The sequence below is a fragment of the Ilyonectria robusta genome (assembly GCF_021365365.1).
Source record: "Ilyonectria robusta strain PMI_751 chromosome Unknown BGZ61scaffold_16, whole genome shotgun sequence".
Classification (NCBI taxonomy): Eukaryota; Fungi; Ascomycota; class Sordariomycetes; order Hypocreales; family Nectriaceae; genus Ilyonectria; species Ilyonectria robusta.
The window spans coordinates 95,182-118,848 of NW_025764450.1; the positions used below are offsets into that span (position 1 = coordinate 95,182).

Consider the following 23,667-nt stretch of genomic DNA (forward strand, 5'->3'; position numbering starts at 1 on the left):
TCCCCGGTCTACCTGGAGGAGACGGAGGATAACACATCTCGTCACCATTCGCCAGACCGGCGGAGAGTGACCCCGCTCGCGGGAGTGTGGGATTGGCATAGGATAGGACAAGATGATGACATGGCGGAGGAGAAGCAGCGGCTAGACGAAGTCGATCATGGCGGGATGCAAAGGTGTGGGCCATCGTGGACGACATGGAGGGCAACGAGGGCTGGGAAGGCTCGGGAGGCTAGGAGCGGCACCAGCCAGGGCGGCAAACAGAGTCTTTGGATAAAAAAGTACAAACCGGAGAGTACATAGTCGAGAGGACCGGCCGTTGGGAGCCGGGCCAACGAGAGATGGGAATTGGGGACATGGGAACTTTGGACGGGGACAACGGGGACAACGGGGACTGGGACGGGGATTGGGGACGGGGCTAAGAGAGAGAAAGGGGGAGGGTGAAGGTAAAGAAAAACCGTTGAACCAAGTGGGCATGTAGCCGGAGAACGTGGCTGCAAAGACGACTCAGGCATCTGGTTGTCAAGACTCTGTCCGGCTTGTGGGTGTCAGAGAGTTAGTTGGGGGTGCAAGGCGGACGGGCAAGCCTCGCAGCTTAGCAAGGGCATCTGCATATGCCGAGAGGAGCGAGAGGCGCAAGAGCAGTGAAAGTAAGTACCTACCTTAGTGAAAGCACAACCAAAACCGTGGACCGTGCTCTGTGGGTCACGGCCACGGCCACGGCACACGGCGGCGGACGCTCCACGGGTAGGGTTCGGCTTGGCTTGGCTGGTACAAATCTCAAGGGTAAGGGCATAGGTTGCATGAGCGATTGGGTGAAGTTAAAAGTGAGATGGGGGGCGTAGAGAAGAAGAGCCTTGTGTGTGTGTGCGTGTGCGTGTGTATGGTATGTGTGTGGTCAGGATCAGGGCCGGTTGCCAGGGCCCGGGGAAAGCAGAGTAAATCTGGAACGCTGGAACACTAGAACGCTGTAACGCTGCAACGCTGCAACGCTGGGACGCTGGAACACCAGGCTCGCAGGCAGACAGAGCCCCGGGAGCGGAGCCACAGACGCCGACGACAGCCAGACAAACCCCGGCCTTACGAGCGAGAGCGCAGAGATGCTGGTGAGATGCCATGCATATCCGGGCCCATCGACGGACACACGGTGGCTGCACTAGCCGTTGGGTCCAGGTCTCTCTACTGTACAAGCCCACGGCCACCGAAAAAAAAACATGCTGGGTTGTAGAACTGAAAGGCCCAGGGCATCGCAGCAACGTGCAGAATGGAGCAAAGACGCCGTTTTGCCCACGGCACTGCCGTCGTCTAGACCGGCCCTGGAGGCTGCAGGCGGATGCGTGCCATTGTCTTCATTCGCACGTCAAAGGGCGGCGGAGAAGAGGCGAGAGGCGAGAGGCAAGGCGCAAAAGGCCAGACTAGCCTCGGTTTTGGCTCTGACGGTGACGTGAGGGATAATGCCGGAGCGGACTGGGCTGGGTTGCTGCCTTTTCGACGATAGAAGGATGGAATCGACCAAGGGAATCTACCAAACGAACCAACGGGTGAGCCCTGACTGGCTGGATGATCCAGGTTAGATGGACCCAGAGACCACCACGCGCACACCCATTCACGCACGCACGCACGCGCGCACACACACTGCTCGACGTCGGCCGTGTTCCGATGCCGTTGGAGGAGACGTCGTTGTACCTTGTCATCAACGGGACCCGGGGAGGGGCGTCAAAGTGTCAATCGGAGGTCCGTCTTTCCCAAGACCCAAGACCCAAGAGCTCACGGCGCTAAAGACACAGAAAGTCAAAGACAGGGCGACAGGGACAAGGGCGGATGAGGCCTTGGGAGCGAGCATTGGGGCAATGGATCTTTGTTGCCCATGATCCGCCGCCATCTGCATCTCGCCCTGCAACCTGTCTGCACCTTGGGGGATCCATACGGCCAGACTTGCAACAAGCGCGCTGACGCTAACCAAAGCCAAAAAGGCGAAGTGTCCATGGACCCGGAGCCCACGACGGAACCAGAGAAGAGGAACAGTAGGAGAGAAGCAAAAAGCAGCACTGGATTTTATTCCTTGGCTCCGAGAAACCCACACGCCCCCCCCCCTCCGTGGGTGACCGCCCAATCCCGGTTGCTCTTTTTTTTTTCGACGACTTTTCTCGCAACCGGAGACCGAGATAGACATTGAACATGGGCAAGTGGGATTGGTGCTTGTCCGCCCGGGCTGGGGGGTTGGACAGAAGCAGGGCGGCGGATCAGGCAGAGCTGCAGCAAGTCGGGCAATTTGAATTCCTCTTGCCTGCTCGGTCTGTGATGTGTTGATGCGTTGTCAAGATATCTACCAGAGAATGGAGGGATGTGAGGGGGAGGGGAAGGGAAATGGATGTTCCGGGGAACATCCAGCCCAAAGGAGGCAAAGGAGAGACGCCCGGACCCTTGGAGCCATCTGGGGGGCGTGAGGGCGCCGGGCTGCGTGGGAGGGCGTGAAAGGGCGGTTACGTAGGGCACGGTAGCAGGCAGGTCCGGAGCTGCCAACACATGGAGGTGGCAGCAGCCTCACAGCAGAAGAGGTAATGCCAGCGGCAATGGTTGGATGGCGGACAGCCCAGGGGTCGGCAGGAGGACAGGAGGGTGGTCGAGGCACGAGGGAAGGAAGGAGGGCCGCAGGTTTGGCAGGCTGATCAACGGGGCAAGGATGGCGTACGGCGTACAAAACCGCCTGGGAGGGAGGGGCGTGTGAGCGTGCTGCTTGCTGCTTGCTGCTGTTGGATGGTGGGGGGGGGGGGCAAGCAAGATGGGAGAAAGAGGGGTCCCATAGGTAACGTATCGTTGATGCCAATCTGACCGAGATCTTGCGTTGGGGATTTTTTTTTTCTTTTCCGTCGGCTGGGTAGGTACCTCTACGGAGTACGACCAAGTACATCGTACAGCAAGCACAGTGCTCCGTGCCCGTCATGCGAGATGTTTTTTCTTTCCTTTTTCGCTGTCCGGAATTCCTATCGAGGTGATTTCCGCTTTCGGACGTGTATATCCTCAAGGTCAAGGGCATGGAGTACGTGCACGGTTGGATCTGTAGATTCCGCGTCAGGGTGCGCAAGGTCTAATTCCCAGGCCATCTCCACGCTCAACTACACGACGGTAGTTGCGCCAACTAATTATCTTCAGCAATGGCAGTTGGCTCGCAAGCTCACGCCCAGCAGGTCATTCATCCACGGTAGTGTACCAGCTATTCACCTTAGCTGCTGGTCAACCCACCCACCCATCCACCATGATCTCATCCCCATTCCGCCAGAGAACGAGCCACCGCGCCCAGACACAGTGACACGGAGGAAGAGCTAACCAAGCAACCAAGCAACTAAGCTATCCACCCACACCTAACTACTGTACCTACACACGACAGCACCGAAAAATCTCCTTGCTGCTTGGACATCCTTTCGCTTGGGTTGCCTCGCCTGCCCGCCCATCCATCCATCCATTCAACGTCGGCCCCAAACTCCCCTCCCCGTGGAGCTGGCTCCCATTGGCCGTGATAGCGAAGAGGATCTTGCGTACGCACTTGTTCCCCATCTCATTGGGCAAAAATCGGTCGTTCATGGGTCATCCATTTGCTGGAGCTGGCGCTCTCTAGACTCTACCTTTGTTCCAATATTGCCCCTCCCCCGCCCTGCCACTGCCAGTCGCAGCCACCACGCCCAAGATCCACCATCCACCACTCCCACCACCTTCGCTACGGTCCTAACCCTGGCGACCTTCACAGGCAGGGTCTAGGGCTGGGTGTTTGCTGGCTGTTGGCTATGGTAGGACGAGAGGCTAGAGGGGGGCGCAAGGTGCAAGGCGCAAGGAACAAGGAGCAAGGAACAAGGGAGATGTGAGACGCGAGACCTACGATAGCTCCTCCACCACCACAACCACAATTCTCCACCTCCAACGAGATACCGGTAATGCCTTTCGATATATGGCCACTTATCAACTAGTGACGAAACGAAATCTGCCGGACTGGAGGCCAGAAGCACACAACAGAATGAAAAGCCTCTGGGTTTTTGACTTTCCCAACATCATCTTGGATACTACTCCGTCGTCATCACCGCCATCTTTTTCGCGCTCGGAGCTCCCATCCGAGGCTTGGACCCCCTGGTCACCTTGTTTCCCCCGAGCAACGTCGACGTCAGACCGACTTCTCCACCACCAACAAAAAAAATAAAAATATTTTGATTGTCAGAAAGTACAATATAATTTCCCACCGCTAATTCGCGGCTGTGTCCCAGAGGTAACCAACCATTTCATTAGCTAAAATGGCGCTGAATCATCTCATCGATCGATGAGGAGGGGACGAAAAAAAGTGTAAGTGTCCACCAAGGCAGGCATTCCTGTATCCTGGATGATGTATGCTGTGTGCTGTATGCCGTATCATGAATCCTTGCCCTCTCATCATCCATCCCCTTGCTGCTGACAGCGACGATGACCGGCCCGGCCTTTGAAATTGCAGGCAAAAAAAAAACGACGACGTTGCCCGCTGGCAGTTCCCCGTCGTCGTGCAGCTTGCGGCGGAAGGGCGGGCGGCGGGCTGCATGGGCAATCTGCATTACCCCCTGGTTGTCGTGGAGTCCATGTGCTCCATGTGTCCGTGTCTGTCGTCTTCAGCTTCAAGTCTCGATCAGTCTTGATCAAGTCATTTCTGCCGGGCACCCTGTCCTGCGAATCTGCATCTGCTCGCTCAGCCGCCTCCTCCGCGAACCCACCGTGACACCCATACTGTAGACAACTGGACATGTATCTTTTTTCTTCTTCTGTCTTCAAGGTCTGCTCCTGCGGGCTGCTTTCCGCCACGAGGAGTTTTCGACTTGGACCTCTTTCCGGCTTAGTGACGCCTGATAGGATCGATGGCCATGAGCTATCGCCCGCCACCCGGGGAATGCACCTACGATACGGATGCTTGCAGCAGACGCAAAGGCTCTGATACTGTGATTCCCCAGAAAAGGCAGACGATCTGTGCTTTTGTGCTCCGTGCTCTGCACACTAATATATACATACATAGTACGCTGTACGCTGTACGCTGGACGCTGTGCGTTGGTACCTGGAGAAGGGAAATGCTGGGGCCCAGGCATGGGACTCCCGGTCCAAGACGGGATCATCCCAGTCAGCCGCGACCCATTTCCTCGCGATCATCTCGACAGCCTGTCCTCGACGACGATCGATGAGAGCGGAGTCAAGTCCACGCCGGGGACTGACGCATGCTCCGGAAGCTTTCCTGTTGCTCCGTATGGCAAATCGACGGGCACGCACAATGGGATGCTTACACGAGCGAGGTCGCCGAGGCGGAGAAACCACCTTTTGAGGTCTCTGCCCCCAGGTGGCATGACTTGCAACGGCTGCGATTGATGCTGTGCGTCTGGGAGCTAGTGGATGGAGCTTGAGGCCGCCTCACCAGTGAAGCTGGCTGACTGGCTGGCTGTGGACGCAGACGGAGAGATATTGAGGCTGCCCGCGAGCAACGAACGGCTGGGTTTTGCCCTGCCTCGCCGGCCTGCTGAGGACGCGAGATTGTCAGATTCGCCTCGACCGTGCTGCTGGAGCCGAGCCTATGGCCAGCCTCATGGCAGGGGGGCTTGGGCTTACAACTCGTTTGCTGTCTCGACAGAGCTCTGCGTCTTCTTTACTGAGTTTTCAGCCCCGTGTTGCAGCGCAGAGCGGGTGCAGCTCGGTGCAGCAAATTGGCAGCACCCGGTACATTGTACATGAAGCATGGAGCATGGCATGGCATGGCATCGCATTCGCCCGTCTCTCACGCTCACTCACTTCCACTTCCGCCCGCCAACGCTCACAACGCACCGCACAGCGCAACAACGCACAACACACAACACACGCCCCCTTGCAAGGTAGCTAGCTCCGAAATAAGCCTCCCGGTTTCCCAATCGCTCGTACATGGCAGGCAAGCGAGAAAGAAGTGCAGCGATCCTCAGTCTCCGCGTCCTCCATATTTTTTCTTCTTCCAATTTTCCTCCATCCCGACTGCGACGCTACGCCCCCAAGACAGGTTCGATAGAACGAACTCGACGTACACGCCTCCTCCACAACGCACGGACAACTCAGCGCCGGTGCGTTTTGCCCGTTTGCGGCTTTGCGCCCCTCCCCCCTCCCAAAGCCGCAGGCACACACTCGAGGTGCAGGTTGCTGATGGGGCAGTGTCTCATAGGGCAGAATTGCAAGAGCAAAAAATTGTTCGATGCGGGCGGTGGAAGCGGAGGTGGAAGTGGAGGTGGAAGCGGAAGGGGAAAAACGCACACGCAGATGCAAACGCTCTCGCTGCAGGAGACGCGTCTTGTTGGACGGCCGGGCTTGGGTAAGGTAGTGGAGGGTGTGCGTTGTGACGTGCGTTGCGGTGTTTGGTGTGGCGGGGATTGCATTTGGTGTGGGCGGAAGGCCCTGTGTTTGCCAACCACGTATATGAACTGGACAGGACCGGACGTGATAGGACCGGTGTTGATGGGGAAATACGTACCGCATGCGAACCAACTCGTGGCATCGACGTTCGTTGCAGTGATAGTCGACCTGCCATAGTAGGTAGTGTCCGCGTCAACGAGGCGAACAAGAGCGATGGATGAGCGGGGATTATCACACGCAACTAGAAACTGGAAACTGCACACACTCCGTATCAGCGTAGGAACTCTTCGTCGCCATCTCCGGTAGATCGTGACGTAGCCTTTGCCATATCTCCCGTCTACAGAGGAGAACTTGGTCTGAGTCTGTTGGCCTCTCTCTCTTCGTCTCTCTGTTCCCCCGCTCTGATACACTTCGCTGCTCCCTTCACATGTCGACGAATGCTTCTGCCCTGCCTGACCGAGTCACTGTTGCCGCTCCATCATCGATGCTGTCCATGCCAAAGTCCTTGTTGATGCCATCTGCCGTTGCTCCCACTCCTCTTGGTCCCGCTGACAATGCCGTACAACCAAAAACCACTCTCCGGTCTCCCGCCTCCGTGCCATCGCCCGTCGCGAAACACTCCTCCCGTCACACATCGGCACGTCTCAACTAACATGACGCTCCAGCTCCTTGCTCACGGCCACATATACCCTATCCAACTGGTCGAGACACAACACCGACATTTCGTGCCTCGTCCCCAAAAAACCCCCGGGACTCGGGCGGCAGTGTCATTCCTGCTGCTGCCGCCCCTGCTGCTGGCGCTGCCGTGTAAGTCAGGTCGGCATGGCCGGCGGCACAAACGCGACAGGTGACGGACGGACGATGGTTTGGCAGACACGACCAGCCGAGACTTTTGGCCATGTCAAAGCAGGCGGGTTGATTTTGTGCGACATTGTCATCACAACAGCCCCCAAGAGCCCTTCCATGTCCTGTCTGTCCTCTGTAGTCGGAGAATTCCTGACTCCCGCAACGTACCACTTTGTGCCTCCAAATGCAGACCCTAGAATAGCGATACGTCCAGACTCGCTTATCCACCGACCTTGAACCTCCCGCGTCCCCATCCCTGCGCCGTGTGATGCGTGATGTGATGTGATGTGATGACACGGGGGAAACTGGGATCCCGCCATCCAATACGAGCCTCAAAATAACCTCAAGGCCACCGCCACGGATTCACCAAACCCCTATCCTGGCGTTTTCTTCGTCTCCGACGCGCGGGACAAGGGGTCATGGCAGCACAAGCACAAATGCACAGAACGACACAATAGTCTTCGATCCCAAGGAACCGTCATGGAATGAAAATCGAGGAGAGCGTTTCGCCATTTCTACCGACCGTCCGACCGACCATGACCCGTCTACATGCCCATTTCTCATGCCGTAGCCGTCCCAGCCGCCTCTATCCAAACTCAAAACGAGGACTCGCCCATCCTTTCCGACGTGATACTGCATACATTAAGTGTTCGAGGCAAGGTACCCGAAAGATTCTCCCTGATCTCATGAAGAGCACATGCAGCGCCCGATCGTTTGCATCTCCTTGGTTCCGTCCCGTCCGTTCATTTCGCAAAGGTAACCTATGCCATAGTACAAGAAAACACAAGAGTCGCAGAGATGCCGTAGTGTAGGACTCTGTTGACCGTGGCTGAATCCCCTTGTTTCTCAATGCATTCCGATGCGAATGCACGAGATAAAAAGAAGAGATAGCAAGAAAAAAAAAGAAATGAAGTGAAGAGAAGAACAAAAGAAGAAGCAATGGACCCCTCGTGCACAACGCCATGCCAGTCATTCATATGAGCTGCGAGTCAAGCCAGACACCAGCATCGATTCTATCAAGGGGTTGCGTTCTTGTCATCCCATGTGATATCACTCCTTGTTGAAGTGGAGTGCGTCCGCATCCCTTTCCGTCTAAGAAAAGACCTTCAGGAAACCCCAGATGCCAATACCGCTGAGAACGGGAATCGTGAGGTTGTCGTCCCAACCAAAGATGTCCACCACCTCGCTAGCAGAGGCTATGAAGCCGGAGAGCACGCTCATGACGCCAAGGGCCAGAGACCCAGTAATGGTGGCCTGTCCCTCCGAGAGACCGACCGCTTCAGTGATGGCCTTGGGCAGCGAAAGGACGCCCTTGAACATAAAGTCCTCGTCGCCGGGGAAAGGGCCGGTGGTCGGGACGAGCCAGCCGTAGAAAAAGTACGACGTAGCCACGCCGACGAGGAAGGCAGCCGCGGAGCCGGCAAGAGACTTGCCTCGGCGCAGGCGCGGGGTATATCGGCCCCAAAGACGGCCAAAGGTGCTGGCGGCGGTGTCGCACCAGCTGAGGAGCAGGACGCTGATGATGCCAACATCCTTGGGGAAGCCGTAGAGAACGATCCAGGCGCCAAGAAGGTAGAAGATGGTACCGTTCCAGCCTGCATACTCGCTCTCGCGCATCAGAGCCCCGAGGACTTTGACGTAGAAGCGGTTGAAAGGCGCATAACGGTGTCGGAGCCAGTCAACGGTGGTGATGGGAATCAGACCCGACATGAGCCAGGGCGTCACGGCGCTGGGCTGAGTGCCGGTGACGTAGAGCCAGACGACGAAGAAGCCAATAGACACGTGCAGCACCTTTCGCGGTACCTCGTGCTTGTGGACAAAAGTCCTCCAGTGCCTGTGGATTGGGATGAGCCCCAGCGGACTAGGACTCCGGCTGAAGTCGCGCCATGTCCAGCCCATGGGCGTCGACGGCTGTGGCGGGGCGAGATGGCCGTTGGTGGTTTTGGTGGTTGGGGCCTTGCCGTTGGCGACGACTGGTTCCTCCACGATGACCGACTTGGCCACCTTGCTGGCTTTCGCGGCCGTGCTCGTGCGTCTCGTCATTCGCGGTACGGCTCCGGCGCCGATGGGAGATCGACTGCGGGTTCGTGCCCGTCGCAGGTCGGGGCTCTCGGGCTCATCTTCGTCTGATCGCTCTTCGAGGGGCTGCGGCGTAGGTGTCCTCCTCCGGGCGGCGGAGCGGGTTACCGGGCCGGAATAGTCGCGGGCATCTTGCTCGGAGGGCGTGGGACTCGGTGAGATGACGCGGGGCGTCGAGGGGACGTTGTCGGAGCGGAGAGACATGGTGAAGGTGAAGGGCGGGAGCGCCGGGCAGCGGATGGCGCCGAAAACGATGCGCCTGAGGCAGTCGAAGCCTGAGGGCCAGAAGGAGCTTGTTGATAAAGAGTGGAGATGTTTGTCACGGCGCGAGGAGCGCACGTTGGCGGCTTGCGGGTTTAAGAGGGAGGAGTGGTCGTGACGGCGGTGATGACGAAGGGGTGAATTTTCTTGATCTTGAAGGTCGTCGTGGTTGTCGTTGTCGCCGTCCGATTCGTCGCTGCCGTGGCTTTGGGGTTGGTGGCGCAGGCTCGACTCGCCGTGGCTATGCTTGGAGCTTGGGAGAGCGGTGCCCAGGGGGACGTGATTGGGGCCGTGATTGGGTTGGCTCTGGCGGCGCCGGTGGTGTTGATGAAGGAGATTGGAACCCTGGCTGGTGCTGGTGCTCGCGGACGCCGGCGGGCTACGTGGTTCCGGAGGGCTCGGAGTTTGGTGACGGACGAAAGCGTCTATAGGATCCAGATTGAAGGTCGACAGGGATGCAGCGGAGGTCGGATCCCCCGCGGCATGATGCGAAAGATGGGTAGTCGGGAGATGAATGGTGGCAGGGGGTGGCACTCGCGTTCAAGCGGGCACACGACAACAACATACGGTATCGGGTATCAGTTATTGCGCGGCCTTGTGACAGCCGGGACGGGAGGTGAAGTGACTTGGAGGTGGAGGTAGGGGACGTGAAATTAGGTAGGTATGGGTAATAAGGTGTAGCGTGGAGGAGATGGCTTCGGGGACGGCTTTGGGACGGTCTTGGGGACGGGGTACGCCGTGATAGGGCGGCTGCGGCGGTAGCCCGAGGTTTGATAGGGCAAGACGAGAGGGAATGGAGCTGGGCTGATGGGAAATCCGGTCGAAGAAAGAGTCGTGTGACATTTGCAACTGGCAGTTTTTTTTCCTGCTCGCGCATGTCTTGCGTGCAGTTTCGCAGGCGGAAATCTGCTAGTTGGGTTTTCTGCTCGTAGGCCGGGGTCCGGGGAGCAGCCGGACAACTAAACAGCAGATATCTATCTGTGGCGTCGACTTTTCGTCACTGAAGAGGCCCACTAGGGTCCACTGACTGAAGCCACTGGAAGAAGGTAACAGTGGGTCACCGCTGTTTTTGTTTTTTTTCAGCATGTGACTCTGTGTCATTCACAGCTCACGGCATGGATGGCGTCTAAGTTAGCGAGTTAAGTCTTCTCTGCTGGGGCAACCGAGGCATATCCTGACAGTCTCTTTAACCAGTCTTGTGTTCTTACGTTGGATGCTTCGTTGTGAGTCTGTAACGACAACACAGCAAGTCCACGGATGAACAAAAACGAAGACGAAACAACAAATCATGCTGCCGTCTTCGGCAGTCAGCTTCCCTGCTCTCTTCCCTGCTTGCAGCTTCCATCCAGTCTCGTCTCTCCTGTCCCCTGACCTCCCGCCCTCCCAGTATGACCTCCTCCAATACCGGCGAGGCAACCCATCACGTCACCTCTGAATCAACTCGCCATGTCAAGGGACCAGCAGCCAATCTGGTGCTGTGCCGTGCAACGTCACAAGGGCCCCGGACGCTTGGGTACGTACCTGCTAACTCTGGTCAGAGCCAGGACCCACCCAGCCACACCCTGCGCCACAGATAAATCATTTCTCACGTGGTGATAAGATCAAAATTTCTAGAAATGTTTCGCGCAACCAGCATCAAGACAGTCGCCCCTCCATGACAAGAGGCAGACATTGTAGAGACAAGAGGCAGTTGCATTCGTTTCCCTCGATTCTGTAGCGTCTGTCATAATGGCTTCGGGCAAGGTCGAGAAGAAGCGCAGCGCCCGCGCCTGGGACGGTCTCAATCCTCCCCTCGCCGAATGGATCCTCGACGCAGTCTCGACAATGGGCTTCGCCCAGATGACGCCCGTCCAAGCCGCGACCATTCCTCACTTTATGGTCAACAAGGACGTTGTTGTCGAGGTATGACGAATTGCGCCGAACATACAGGATTAAAACTAATCATTAACTGCATTCAGGCCGTTACTGGTAGCGGAAAGACCCTGACCTTCCTCATCCCCCTCATCCAGAAACTTTTGCGCAGCGAGCCCACCAAGAGACACCACGTCGCCGCCATCATTGTCTCTCCCACCCGAGAGCTCGCCGCTCAGATCCATACCGTTCTGCTCTCGCTTCTACAATTCCACGCCCCTTCCGCCGATATCCTACCACAGCTCAAGGAGGACGAGAAGCGCCCGGCCACCACAGCACCCGTCATTGTACCCCAGCTACTAGTCGGTGGTACCACAACGACGGCCCAGGACCTCAGCTTCTTCCTGCGACACAGCCCCAATGTGTTGATATCTTCTCCGGGTCGACTTGTCGAACTTCTCTCGTCGCCACATGTCCATTGTCCGCAGTCCTCGTTCGAGGTCCTGGTTCTCGATGAAGCCGATCGCCTGCTTGATCTAGGCTTCAAACCCGATTTGCAGAAAATTCTATCACACCTTCCCAAACAGCGCCGAACAGGCCTGTTTAGCGCCAGTGTCAGCGAAGCCGTGGGAGAGATTATCCGAGTTGGTCTACGGAATCCAGTCAAGATCGAGGTCAAGGTCAAGATGAAGGATGGCGGTATCCTCGAGGACAGGAGAACTCCCGCGAGTTTGCAAATGGCATACATGATCAAACCCGCAAGCCAAAAACTCCCCGCCTTGGCACAGCTCCTCGAGAGGCTTCCCGTGAGGCCCCAAAGGGCCATCGTCTTCCTCTCCACCTGCGCTGCCGTGGACTACTTCCAGCACATCCTCCCGGAACTGTTGCCTGAAGGGTTTGCGCTAGTGCCTCTACATGGAAAGCACCCTGCCAAGGTGCGAGAAAAGAACTTCAGCCGGTTCCTCACCTCGGTCTCCCCGACGATTCTCTTAACAACAGATTTGGCTGCGCGAGGACTGGATATCCCCCAAGTCGACCTTGTTGTACAAATCGACGTTCCCTCAGACCCCAAAGTCTTCATACACCGCAGTGGCAGAGCTGGACGTGCCGGCCGAAAAGGGTTGGCAGTGGTTATGCTACATCCCGGGCGAGAGGAAGACTACGTGAAATTCTTGGATATCCGTAAAACGCCCATCTCACCTCTGGAGAGACCAGATATCAATGTGTCAGACGAAGATGCTACTACGGCAACCCAAAAGATCCGAGACCTAGTCCGAGAGGACCGAGCTCTCTACGACAAGGCGCAGAAGGCATTCGTGAGCTGGGCTCGAAGCTACGGCGCACACCAAGCAACATCCATCTTCCGAGCCGCCGATCTCGATTGGACCGATCTCGGAAACGCCTGGGGTCTCTTGCGCATGCCTCGAATGCCCGAGTTGAAACTTTGGACTGGGGACAAGATGCTAGGCCAAGAGATCGATTGGGAAACATTTGCCTACAAGGAGAAGGCTCGGGAACAGGCCAGAAAGGTCGCCCTCGAGGTCGAGAAGTCAGGAGAAAAGGTCGAAAAGGAAGATCACCAGCGCAAGCGGAAGAACAACGAGTCGTGGAGCGTCAAGCACGGCAAGGAGGACGAGAGGGTCGAACGTCGGGAGAAGCGGCGCAAGAAGCGCGAAGCGGAGAAGATGTCGGTCATGACGAACGATGAAAAGACCAAACAGCTGGAGCTCAACGAGTTGATCATGGAAGTGCGGAGACAAACCAAGGCCAAGGCGAAGGCCGAAGCTGCGGAGGCGGCAAAGGCTGCAAAAGCAGTAAAGGCGACAAAGGATAGTGAGTTTGAAGGATTCGACGATTAGACAGAATATACCCCGTTGAGTTGGCTATCAAAATTGCGGAACTTCATGCGTGTATCGTGAGATTCGACTGTGGTGGTTTGGCTTAGCGACCCCGGCGGAACTATTTCTGCCCCTCGATATGGGATCTTGTGCTAGTCTCTTGCTTGGTTCAAGCAAATAAAAGAGCTCCATCGTTGGGTATCTCGCGAGGTCGAACAGCTCGCCTCCGGGGCAACACTCCTTCTTGAGCAAAAGTGGCATCACTGCTGGATAAGTGTAATCACAATAGGTCAACAACATAAATAGAAATTCCACCCACAATCTCCCAGGGTACAGATTGCCCAGATCTAATTGCGCAGATACATACGCCAGGGTTGGACCGTTAGAACTAGGATGGTCGCAATGCCAAGACTCCTAGCAATGCCAAGACTCGTATACGCGTATACGGGCGTTCCGAAAACCATGGGCCATTCCGGCGCCATCCGATAAACGCGTATTCGGCCAATACCGAAGTTCTCCCTGTCAGCCATCCACGTTTGAGGCGGGGATTAAGTGGAGGGTGACAGTCTGGATAGGTTCTTGTGTTTGTGCTTGTGAGGTCCGAGGTGCGTTTGCCTAGGGGAGGCGATTTATCAAAAGTATATAAAGCGACGACAAGAGATCGAGTTGAGCGACTTCACTTGAACATGATTTCAGGGAAAGATGCCGGAACGTCAAGTCGGCTGCATCCAGGCAGGCAAATCTCCTCAGTCGCAGGATGATTTCCCGTGAAAACATGTTCTGTCGGAGATGTCGGCGATCTTTTGCAGGTGCGACAGATCAAGCTGCCTCGAACGTGTTTGACGGCAAGCCAGCATTATGTTCTGTTTGTTCGGGAGTAGACCGTGTAAGTCATTCAACATGATACTATTCCACAAATTTCGAAATGATTTCTGTTGCTGAACCAGTCTAGATGCCCGACAAAAGTGTTCAGGTCGCTGCCCAAGTCCTGGCCGATACATTGGCGGTGGTGGTGATCCAGGCCACCTACGGCCGTAACCTGGTTACCCGCCACTGAGGCAGCTGATGCGTCACCTCGAGGGTACTGCAAATGAATGCCGCCGTGGCCATGGACTGGCTTTCGGCTGTTGAATCTATGGCGTCGGAGAAGTATCATCGGAGCTCGGATTTAGAGCAGCGGTGTCGCGGGGAAGTGGTGGTGGTGCAAGTTTGGAAACTATTCACGCCTATTGCTCCAGCAAATGACCATCAGGGAGGTGGCGTTTCACGTCCCTAGCCAAGCCTCATGATCGACTTCCGGGGTGTTTCATGTCGGAATACGAGAAAGTCCGAACGGGCCGTCGCCAGGGCGTCAGTGGCTGTGAATGTGGACAGCTCAGATAGCATGTCTAGGGGACATCGACGGGAGTCTGGAGCATGCGTGGTGACATTCAGGGACGCGCGTCCGTCATTCGAGAGACTAGTATCGCAGGAGAGGTGGAGGGGAAATGAGATACGTCGTCCGTACCAAGACTGATGGTAACCATCCCGTCGGATCGAATAAGCTTGATATTCAGATCTGGCTTGGCTGATGAAACGGCCCAAGCGGGGATGGACAGGCGAATGGGCCGAGGGCGTGGCGGCTCAGCCGCCAAGGGTGACGTACGCCGCAGAAGCATGGCGCACAGGTTGGGATGGTGTGAAGTCAGTTTCGGCAACGGAGAGACGGCTTGGGAAAGTTACGACGTTACGAGAAATAGGTACGGAGTACTTGGTGGGATAATACGATGGTGGGCGGGCGATGAGGCGGGCGTGAGGCGGTCTTCCCCTCGGCGATGGAGAAACTGTTTCAAGGCATTTAACGGGGAAAGGGAAGGCGCCGGGGCCTAGACCGTGGGTCATAGGCGATTGCTAATTCTGGATAGGGCAGAGCAAGGGAAGCGCAAGGGAAAAGACAGAAAGAACGGAAGGAGCAGGGGTCAGGACAGGGGCCAAGGGACGTCTGGACAGGGGATGGAAGCACAATGGCAGGCACCGACTGGAAACCCACCCCGGAGCCCCTCATAGGGCAAGGGGGCACGGCTACGGCGTCTTGCCGAGCCACTGAGCCCTGTTACGACCGAACGAATCACCTCTCGGCGCGCGCAGCAAGAAGCGTGCGAAGTGTGGGAAGGGCATCGGTGGGGCCCTTTCCTCCCCTCCTCGGAACGGCTCCTTCCCTGCTAAGGTAATTACCTATATCCCAACACGAACTCACGCCTACCGACTTCGTCCAAGTTCAGGTACATGACATGGCTGTGTCCCCCAAGTACCAGGCTAACCGCCGTCTACTCTTCTTTTCCAAATCCCCAACTTGGACAAGACATTCGCCGCCGCAGTACGCGACCTCTTTAAGCCGGTGGCCGCCACTCTGCTCCTGCCCTGCAAGCCCGTTCCGAAGTACACAGCCATAGGCCATACACACCATCGCGAGCACACCACCTGCCTGCCTGCCAAGGACACTTAGGAACCGCCCCGGACGCCGCCTCACTCGCTTCAAGGACCATGATCGATCGCCTTTGTTCCTTCTCTCGCTGACCTCGACCTCTCCTGCCACGTCGCCAAAGTGGCCAGCGTCACTCCCCCGAGGAAAACTGCCCCTGCCATGTCGCCGCGTCCCTCGGGCCCCGACGGCTCCGTGTCCGGCGCCGGCTCCCGTCCGGGCTCAAGTGCCACCAACACCGCAAAGTTGCGCAGAGCACATCGCAAGTCGCGCAACGGCTGCTGGGAATGCAAACGTCGCCACATCAAGTGCGACGAGGCCCGTCCGTCCTGCAGCAACTGCGTTGTCAGTGAGCGCACCTGCTCCTTCCCGCACTCGGCATCTCCCTCCGCTTCAGCGTCAACGCCAGCATCCACCTACACATCAACGCATACCTCAGCTACGACTCCCGCTCCCACGGGCATCAACAGTCCTGCTCGGAGTCCTGCTGATAGCACGACCAGTTCCGGAGCCGTCTACCCGTCTCAGTATCCGTTACCATCGGTCTATGGCGCTCGAGGGTTCCCCATCGTTGAGGATGCTTCTCCTCCCACCTTGCCCTCGTTCAACGAGTTCTTCGCCGGCTCTCCCTCGTCATCTCTGCCAGATGCCCCGCCGCAACCCGTCTTCACTGCGAAGCATCTTATTCTCTTCCACCACGTCCAGACGGGCATGATCAACTCCATGAACTTCATGCCGGCCTGTATCAACATCGCCATAGAATGGGCCCAAGAGGCCCCCTACGCTATGGACCAGCTACTCGCCCTCGGCGCCGATCACCTAGCCATGCACTCACCCGAAAACTCCGCTGCCCACCGCCGCGATGCCACGGAGCTCCAGACGCGCGCCTTGATGTGGTTCAACCATGACACCAAGGAGACTAGCGGGTTAAACTCGGACAGACTCACCGTTCCGCGCTTCCTCTTTGCCGGACTCCTCAGCATTAACATGCTCTACGAGACGTTGACCTACTACCGCTCCAGTTACCATGTCTTTATCGATCGGTTCATCGAGTCCACCCACATGCACCGCGGTGTCCGCACCATCATCGGTAACTCGTACGATGTCATCCTCGAGTCCGCACTCCATCCGTTTATTTACAATGTCAAGGTGGCCTCCCTGTCAGATCACCTTGGCTCGGAGTGTGCCGAGCTCGAACGTCTTATTAGTACCTCGGATCTTGCGCCTGCAACTGTCGCCGCATGTAAGAGTGCTTGCCAGGCTCTACAGTGGGCGTTCAACATCCACGCCAGTCTTCCGGATGACGACAATATTCACGCCGCCACTGCGTTCCCTGTCGTGATTTCGGTCGAGTATGTGGACGCACTGCGCAAACACCGCCCCGAGGCCCTCCTCGTTCTCGCTTACTACGGTGTCTTACTACATCGATGTCGCAGGTCGTGGATTATTGGTGATGCGGGCGCGGCTGTTATTCACCTCATTTCAGACTATCTGGGTAGTTTCTGGCAAGAGCCCCTGCGCTGGCCCATGGAGGTGCTGCGTATCGAGCAAGGATGAACGCCAGGAGACATCCTAGAATATCATCGACATTATTTACCCCTCGCAAACGCAAACCAGCAGACTGAGTCGTTCTATGTGGCAGACGGACCCCTGAGCGAAATTTGCCCGGGCCAACAATACACTATGGCACGGAACACGCGATGGAACTGCATCATTTGAACGAAGTTGCAGCCAACGACTTGGAAGACTCAGCCCCAATCCGCCCATGAGACTACCCGAACACTTGGTATCAGCCAGCTCGGGGACATTCCACGCTCATAGATCGCAGCAGTTGCAAGGTGTTTAGCAAGAGAATACAGGCACTTGGGAGGCCACGGTCTCAGGAACACTGTGTAACGCGGGGGAAAAAAACGATACCCAGGGCGCTTCGAGGGCGGGCGAGCACAGCCGCGACGGAAGCCAGGGACTTCAGGGGGCGTTGGAGAATAGGAGCGCAGAAAGGGACACTACGCTCACCTGTCGCCATCGAAATTATTCATCCCTTGAAACAGGCCAGCTCCATACCTGGCCAACAGAGCCAACAGAGTTTGTGCACCTGCATCGAATTATCTTCGAGAAAGAAAGGGAATTACCCCCTGCAGGAACAAAGCCACGAATAAGAATTACCATATCATAAGCCACATTCTCGTATCGCGAGTTGTATCCACCCTAATCTATAGAATACGAGAATGTCACGATGGCGCCTTTGCCTCGGCTCGCAATGACCAAGGCGACTGACCAATGTAATCAATACATTTGATGGATTCTTTGCTACTATTGACTTGTGTCTCTTATTTTCTGGAGACGACTACATAAAAAACCTCTAACCTCCTCGTATCACTCATCCATCCATCCATTCATCCATTCATCCAGCTAGCTTGCTATCCACCCTACCGTCCCGCTATCCATCGATTCTCCCCAGCCCCTGCTTAGTCCGCCTCCATCATTCCCATCACACCGGTTTTTCGTAAACTTGTATTTCGTTCTCTTTCTTTGTTTATTCGTAAAAACTGATTCACCATTCATCAAACCGGTCTCGTCTCTCTCACCTCCCTAGCGGGACCGGCTAGATCGGCCCGGCCAGTTCAACGAAGAGAGGCTTAGATACGAGGTAGGAGAACCGATGTGCGGGAAGAAGAGGCCGGACAGGGGTCGTTCAAGGGAGACCGGCCGTAAAAAAGGGAAAAAGGAGACGCACCCCCGGGATGAGCGGCGAGGACTCGTCTATGGGGTTTGGTATCACTACAGGAAGGAAATCGGTTGAGGAGGAGGATCCAGAGACGGAGCTGTCCAGCGGTTGGGGATGTGGCCAGCCTGGACAGCTTCATGGGAGAGTAACGCTCAAAGATCGTAAAACTCCCAGCCATCCCCGGCCAAGTCCGTGGCCCCAACCGTGGCGGGGGCAGCTGACGAGCTCTCAGCATCCCGTCGAGGCACGAATTCAGTCCGCAGCTCTTCGTTCAGTCAGAGCTCCTCGTCGTCCAGCTCCGAAGGCTTCAGCAGACCGCCGACTTTCTGTCGTCGTTCCATATCGGCAGCCTTGGCATCCCGCTCTTGTTGTTCCTTCTCGACAATAAACAGCTCCGCGTTGTCGCCGGCAAACTCCTTGAGGGAGACGAGGAAGTCACGCAGGTTGAGGCGGAACTTGTCGTACTGAGTGTTAAGAGTGAACAAGCCCTCCACAAAAGAAGTGATTTGAGACCTAAGGTTATTGTGTTAGTATTCGCTCCACATCTTGATGATCGTCATAACGTACGCTTGGAGGTTGGGAAAGGCATTCTGTAGGAGGTTAGCCACAAAGTTGCCCAGGAATTCCCGGTTGCTGGTGCCAGCCTGCGCCTGGTCTGGGGTGTAGATGGGGCCCTGAATCTTGGGCTGGGTGCCATCAGCGGGGTGGATGAAGTAGAAGAGCTTCATGAGCAGCATGGACTGCGTCTTGAAACCAGCCTTGTGATCATTGTCGGTCACGACGAAGAAAACGTCCTGCAGGATGGTGATGAAGAATCGCTGGAAAAAGGCGTTGCCCGTCTGCACGTCGGTCTTCTCGGCGATGTTGTTGACAAGTTCCAAGCACATGTTCAATCCAGCGGCCTCTACGTCTCGGTTGTCGTGCTTGAACGCCCACGAGCAAGAGTCAATAACAAACTTGAACTGGTTGTTATCAAGCTTGAGGAGAGCTGTTGTGTCTGGTTAGCAGATGCGAAAGAACCCAACAGCCACATTAACTTACCAGGGAAGCAGTGCAAGTTGATGGCCCTCAAGAGGTTGAAAAACTCGACTCGGTGTTCGGGGAACTCGGAGAAGTCTTTGTTGATCATCTCCAGAGTGCACTCGAACACATTCTGCATGATAGTAGGGACCTGGTCCTCCATCAAGGCCTTGTTGATGGTTAGTAAACCAATTGCCTGTTTTTAAGTGTTAAGGGTTTCTTACAGAGAGCTTGGTGATAATGGTTGAGCAAGCCTTGAGCACCTCGGCATCTCGGGCTCCGGGTACGTTGCGGTTGTAGTCGACAAGCACCGAATCCAGCAGAGGGGGGACCATCTGGGCGCGAACAGCCTGGAGATCCTCGGCTTTGTCAACATAGACTTCAATGAGCTTCAGAATCTCTTTCTTGATGGTCCGAAGACCTCGGACCTTGGGCATCTTGGTGGCGAGTTCGCCATCTCGGGCCACAGCGTCGGAGATGAGAGTGCTCGTGGCGTTGTACATTTGCAGCATGTCGTGGTAGATGCGGCCAATCTGGGGATAGAAGTAGGATCCCACCGACGAGCAAGCCGACACGTTGGTCTTCATGATGTTGCCAATGACCTTGATAGTCTCAGAATCCTGGAGGATGGAAGGGTTCATCGTCGCCTGCTTGATAATCTCGGCCCAGGCAGCGTTGGGGATGGCCATGAGGTCAGAGAGCAGCCTCTCCTGCTGGTGCTTGTTGCCCTGAGCGGCGACCATGTATCCACAAGCCTCATAAAAGGTGTGAACCTGCTGGGGAGTCAAGTCGCATGTAATCTTACCCATGTTTCTAACAATCTCCTCGATGAATGGCTCCTGCTCGCTAGGCTGGAGGGCAACAAAGTGGCGTCGGCACTGTCGAGCAATCTTGATAAAGGTGTCGCAAGCCATGTCCTGCACACCCTCATGGGACTCGTGCATGAACTCGAACAGCTTGTTGACGACCGTCTTAAGGAACTTCCAGTGGGCCTTGAGGAAGCGGGGGTACTGGCCGACGATGTACATGATGTTACTGGCGACAACAGCCTTGTTGTCCTTGCCGCGCTTCATCTCTGTCAAGCCGAGGAGGTCCTTGATGACGGTAACAAGGAACCTCTTCTCCGTCTCCTCATTCATGGCTAGTGAAATCGAGCCGATGGCCCAGCAGAGGACGTTGCAGTTGTGCCAAGACCACTCAGTTCCATCGACCTGTCGGGCCAATTTCTCGGTCATGATATTCTCGGTGTCAACCACATCCAAGTGAGTCAGGTAGACCAAGCACTCTCGAATCGTCTTGTAAAGCTGCACAGTGTCGCTTTCCTTGACGAACTCTCGAACAATCTCACCCTCGTCGTTCTCGACAATCAGGACTTCTTCTGGGCGGACCATTTTCTCTATCATGACCACTCGCAGGTTGGAGAGAACCTCATTGTACTTGTGTTTCCGTAGGGGGTAGTTCATGAGGAGGGACGGGTTAGGGGCACCACTGCCCGAGACGCCTCCGCCGACGGCCATAAGGGGGTTGACGTCGGTGATGGGGAGCTGTTGCATCTCTTCGTAGAGCTCCTGGACCGATTTGAGCCAGTAGTCGAGGCAAATCTTGAAGATTTCGCGGTCGTCGATCTGCGATATCCTGATGAGGTAGTAGTGGCCGTGGATGAGATAGTCACGGTTGGGGAGGTTTTCAATGAGCTATTCCTCCAGTTAGTTTCAAAAATTGGCTGGTTTGGAGACGGACAAGACCTACGTTCAGATGCATTCCAAAGAAGTTGCAAAGGAAGAGCGCCAAGTTCTGGATAAACTCCTGGTCCTTCGAGTTGCTGCTAGGGTATGTCGATTTCAGGTCCAAAGTGACCGGGATGATGTTAGCAATGGTACTGAGGACCTCGGTAAACATCTTGATGAGTTGCTCGTCGTACGAATTGGGCTGGCCTGGGCCGCCGGTCTGTAGGCCGCCGATCTCAGTAAGGCACTGCATGGTGACGTTCCGGAACTCGGGGGTAGACAGGAAGCGGGTTCGCAGAGTCTCGATGAGTGGGGTCTCGAAAATGTAGCCCAAGGGAATCCAGTTGCAGAAGCGAAGGAGGGTCTCGATGGTAGCCATGATGAGGCTGGGCTGAGTAGCAGTGTTGAGGACCTCTTGGCAGAGGTTGAAGATTTGGGAGAACTCGGCGCACATGGTCTGCTTCATGTTGCGGGTCTTGGTGGAGGTCATCTGCTCGGCAGAGTAGTCAAAGACCTCCTCGGAGAGCAATCGCAGAATGATCATGTTGTTCTCGCAAATGGATAGGTTGGAGTGGCAGGAGGAAATGATCTCGTTGATGAAGGTGGGCCAGTTATGCGGCCACTCCTGCTTGAGGACGGAAACGAGGACGAGGTTAAGCTTGTTGAGCAGAGTCTTTTGTGAGCGCAACGACTCCTCAGTGCTCGAGCACTGAATGATGAACTGGACAATGAAGTTTCGGATTCCTGGAGGCAAAACAATCAGCATCAGCCAAGAGGCATTGCGGTGGTGAGGAGGACGGACCTTGGCACTGCTCCCGAGGGAGGACCTTCCACCTCGTCATGATCACATTGTCCAAAACCTGCAGACCCAAATCTGTCGAACGCTGTCAGTTTCTTATTGATCTCTCGCATGTATTGGTTTGTGGTTGTGGTTTTGACACCAAGGATAGCCGGTCGGCGGGACGGGGAGGCGGGGGTCGACGCACACTTGGTCTGGGGATATTGCGCGTCGGAGAGGATCTTGTCGACCATGAGCCAGGCATCGGGGTCTTCCTTGAACTGCAGACGGAGTCAGTCGGGGTCGTTATTTGAGACTCGAGGTCGGAGGGGTATTTCGTACCTGGTTGAGGGCAGCTTGGGCGGTTTTTTGCTACAACGACGACGGTGACGGGTCAGCTTCTTTGATCTCTGCTCTTTGCGTGGTGTGCATGGCTGGCGCGCGGGGCCACGCAGAAAAAAGAGAGTAGCGGGGAGCAAGAGCACATACCTGCTCACCGCGACCTTCGTAAAAGGAGCGGACCAAAATGTCCAGCTCGTCAATGGAGATGGCCATTCTCGGCGGCGGGCTCGCGCGGGAGCGTTGTGAGGCAGCGGGCGGTTTGGTTGTTGGTGGCGGGCAAGGCGGGGGAGGGAGGAGATGTAGCAAAAGAGCCCCAGCCAGGCAGGGAAGAAGGAACAGCCGAGGGACTTGACGACAGCGGCGGCAGCGGCAGCAGCGCTCGGTCTAAACGCGTAAAAAGAGAGGTGGGAGAGGGCGCGGGTGCGGTTGTGGGAAACCAAACGAGGATGCGAGACACGCGACGGAGGAGGAGAGGGAGGAGGAGGAAGAAAGAGGGTGGATGGGAAGTGCACGACGTCGGTGAGGTGAGGTGAGAAGAGAGGTTCCGAAGAGCGATGGGGAGATATGGTAGGTACCTACCTACAGAAGCCCCGGCGCACCTCAGCAGTGGAGGCCGGATTTAGTGGTGGGATGAGCCCCGCCGCCTCGAGGCATCACCCACCAGGTAGCAGGTAACAACTCAGCACAGTGGTCGTCACAGTGGCCAGTGGCCAGTGGCCGTAGCCCGTAGCGGACAGCTGCCGCCCTGAAACCAAACACCCAACTGAACGCCTAGCGGCGGGAGGGGACATGCGATTGATTTTGTCAGCGGGGCGGAGATGAGGGGCAGTTTCTCGTCACAAGTACCCGAGACCCCGCCCACCACCGTGGTCCCGCGCCGCCAGCAAGCCAGCGACATCTCCCCCGGCAACCCGACACCGCTAATTCAGTCGCCCTACCAAGTAGCCAGCCCGCGGCCCAGCAACCATGACGCTGTGGCCCAGGTACCGGGTACATGTGATGAAAATCGCACCTCTCACTTCCCAGCCTTCTGTGTGTCTGCTGCGTTGTCCATGAAGCAACCGGTTCCCACCCCGCCTCGATCGATCGCAGAGCTCATCTTTAAGTCCGTCTTTGCTTTTGCACGGCTGTCGGCCTCAGGACTTCCGTGCTCTTCAGGTCAGAGAGGGGGTCAGCTGGGTATTCCCATCACACATGACCTGATTTGCCTTCGACTAGCAAGTTCTTTCTTGAATATTCGTGGAGCTTCTTTGACGAAGGAGCCCCTCCCAATGCTTAATGTTAGTTCGCAGTGTCCATCCACCAACTCCAACCACCCGAATGCCGGCCCGTAGCTCTGCAGTAGCTCTGCAGTCGTCAATGATTGAGAC

At 56.3% G+C, this 23,667-nt stretch overlaps 7 protein-coding genes across 7 annotated transcripts; 3 read left to right on the forward strand and 4 right to left on the reverse strand.

The window, feature by feature from the left end:
• Positions 1–1,553: 1,553 nt before the first annotated feature.
• On the reverse strand, positions 1,554–2,355 carry BGZ61DRAFT_61925 (uncharacterized protein). The gene has a single exon (XM_046256922.1). The coding sequence runs from the start codon at positions 2,168–2,170 to the stop codon at positions 1,691–1,693; it is 480 nt and encodes a 159-aa protein (XP_046101359.1). The 5' UTR covers positions 2,171–2,355; the 3' UTR covers positions 1,554–1,690.
• Positions 2,356–5,542: 3,187 nt separating this feature from the next.
• Positions 5,543–6,732, forward strand: BGZ61DRAFT_61936 (uncharacterized protein). The gene is made up of 2 exons (XM_046256923.1): positions 5,543–6,080; positions 6,184–6,732. Exons 1-2 carry the CDS (start codon positions 5,721–5,723, stop codon positions 6,541–6,543), a joined length of 720 nt encoding a protein of 239 aa, XP_046101360.1. The 5' UTR covers positions 5,543–5,720; the 3' UTR covers positions 6,544–6,732.
• Positions 6,733–8,304: 1,572 nt separating this feature from the next.
• Positions 8,305–9,627, reverse strand: BGZ61DRAFT_357562 (uncharacterized protein; the record flags this gene model as incomplete). Its single annotated transcript, XM_046240888.1, has 1 exon — positions 8,305–9,627. A coding segment is annotated over one exon (1,323 nt), but the record flags the coding sequence as incomplete, so codon positions are not given.
• An 86-nt stretch (positions 9,628–9,713) lies between these two features.
• On the reverse strand, positions 9,714–10,479 carry BGZ61DRAFT_61940 (uncharacterized protein). The gene has a single exon (XM_046256924.1). The coding sequence runs from the start codon at positions 10,427–10,429 to the stop codon at positions 9,932–9,934; it is 498 nt and encodes a 165-aa protein (XP_046101362.1). The 5' UTR covers positions 10,430–10,479; the 3' UTR covers positions 9,714–9,931.
• Positions 10,480–11,280: 801 nt separating this feature from the next.
• On the forward strand, positions 11,281–13,262 carry BGZ61DRAFT_357691 (DEAD/DEAH box helicase; the record flags this gene model as incomplete). The annotated part of the gene is made up of 2 exons (XM_046240902.1): positions 11,281–11,454; positions 11,511–13,262. The coding sequence occupies 2 exons, from the start codon at positions 11,281–11,283 to the stop codon at positions 13,260–13,262; spliced, it is 1,926 nt and encodes a 641-aa protein (XP_046101363.1).
• A 2,602-nt stretch (positions 13,263–15,864) lies between these two features.
• Positions 15,865–17,259, forward strand: BGZ61DRAFT_357793 (uncharacterized protein; the record flags this gene model as incomplete). The annotated part of the gene is made up of 1 exon (XM_046240908.1): positions 15,865–17,259. One exon carries the CDS (start codon positions 15,865–15,867, stop codon positions 17,257–17,259), a length of 1,395 nt encoding a protein of 464 aa, XP_046101364.1.
• A 1,446-nt stretch (positions 17,260–18,705) lies between these two features.
• On the reverse strand, positions 18,706–22,510 carry BGZ61DRAFT_495850 (CRM1 C terminal-domain-containing protein; the record flags this gene model as incomplete). Its single annotated transcript, XM_046250948.1, has 9 exons — positions 18,706–18,943; positions 18,998–19,418; positions 19,472–19,619; positions 19,675–21,144; positions 21,200–21,921; positions 21,980–22,051; positions 22,164–22,236; positions 22,298–22,327; positions 22,445–22,510. 9 exons carry the CDS (start codon positions 22,508–22,510, stop codon positions 18,706–18,708), a joined length of 3,240 nt encoding a protein of 1,079 aa, XP_046101365.1.
• Between the last annotated feature and the right edge of the window lie 1,157 nt (positions 22,511–23,667).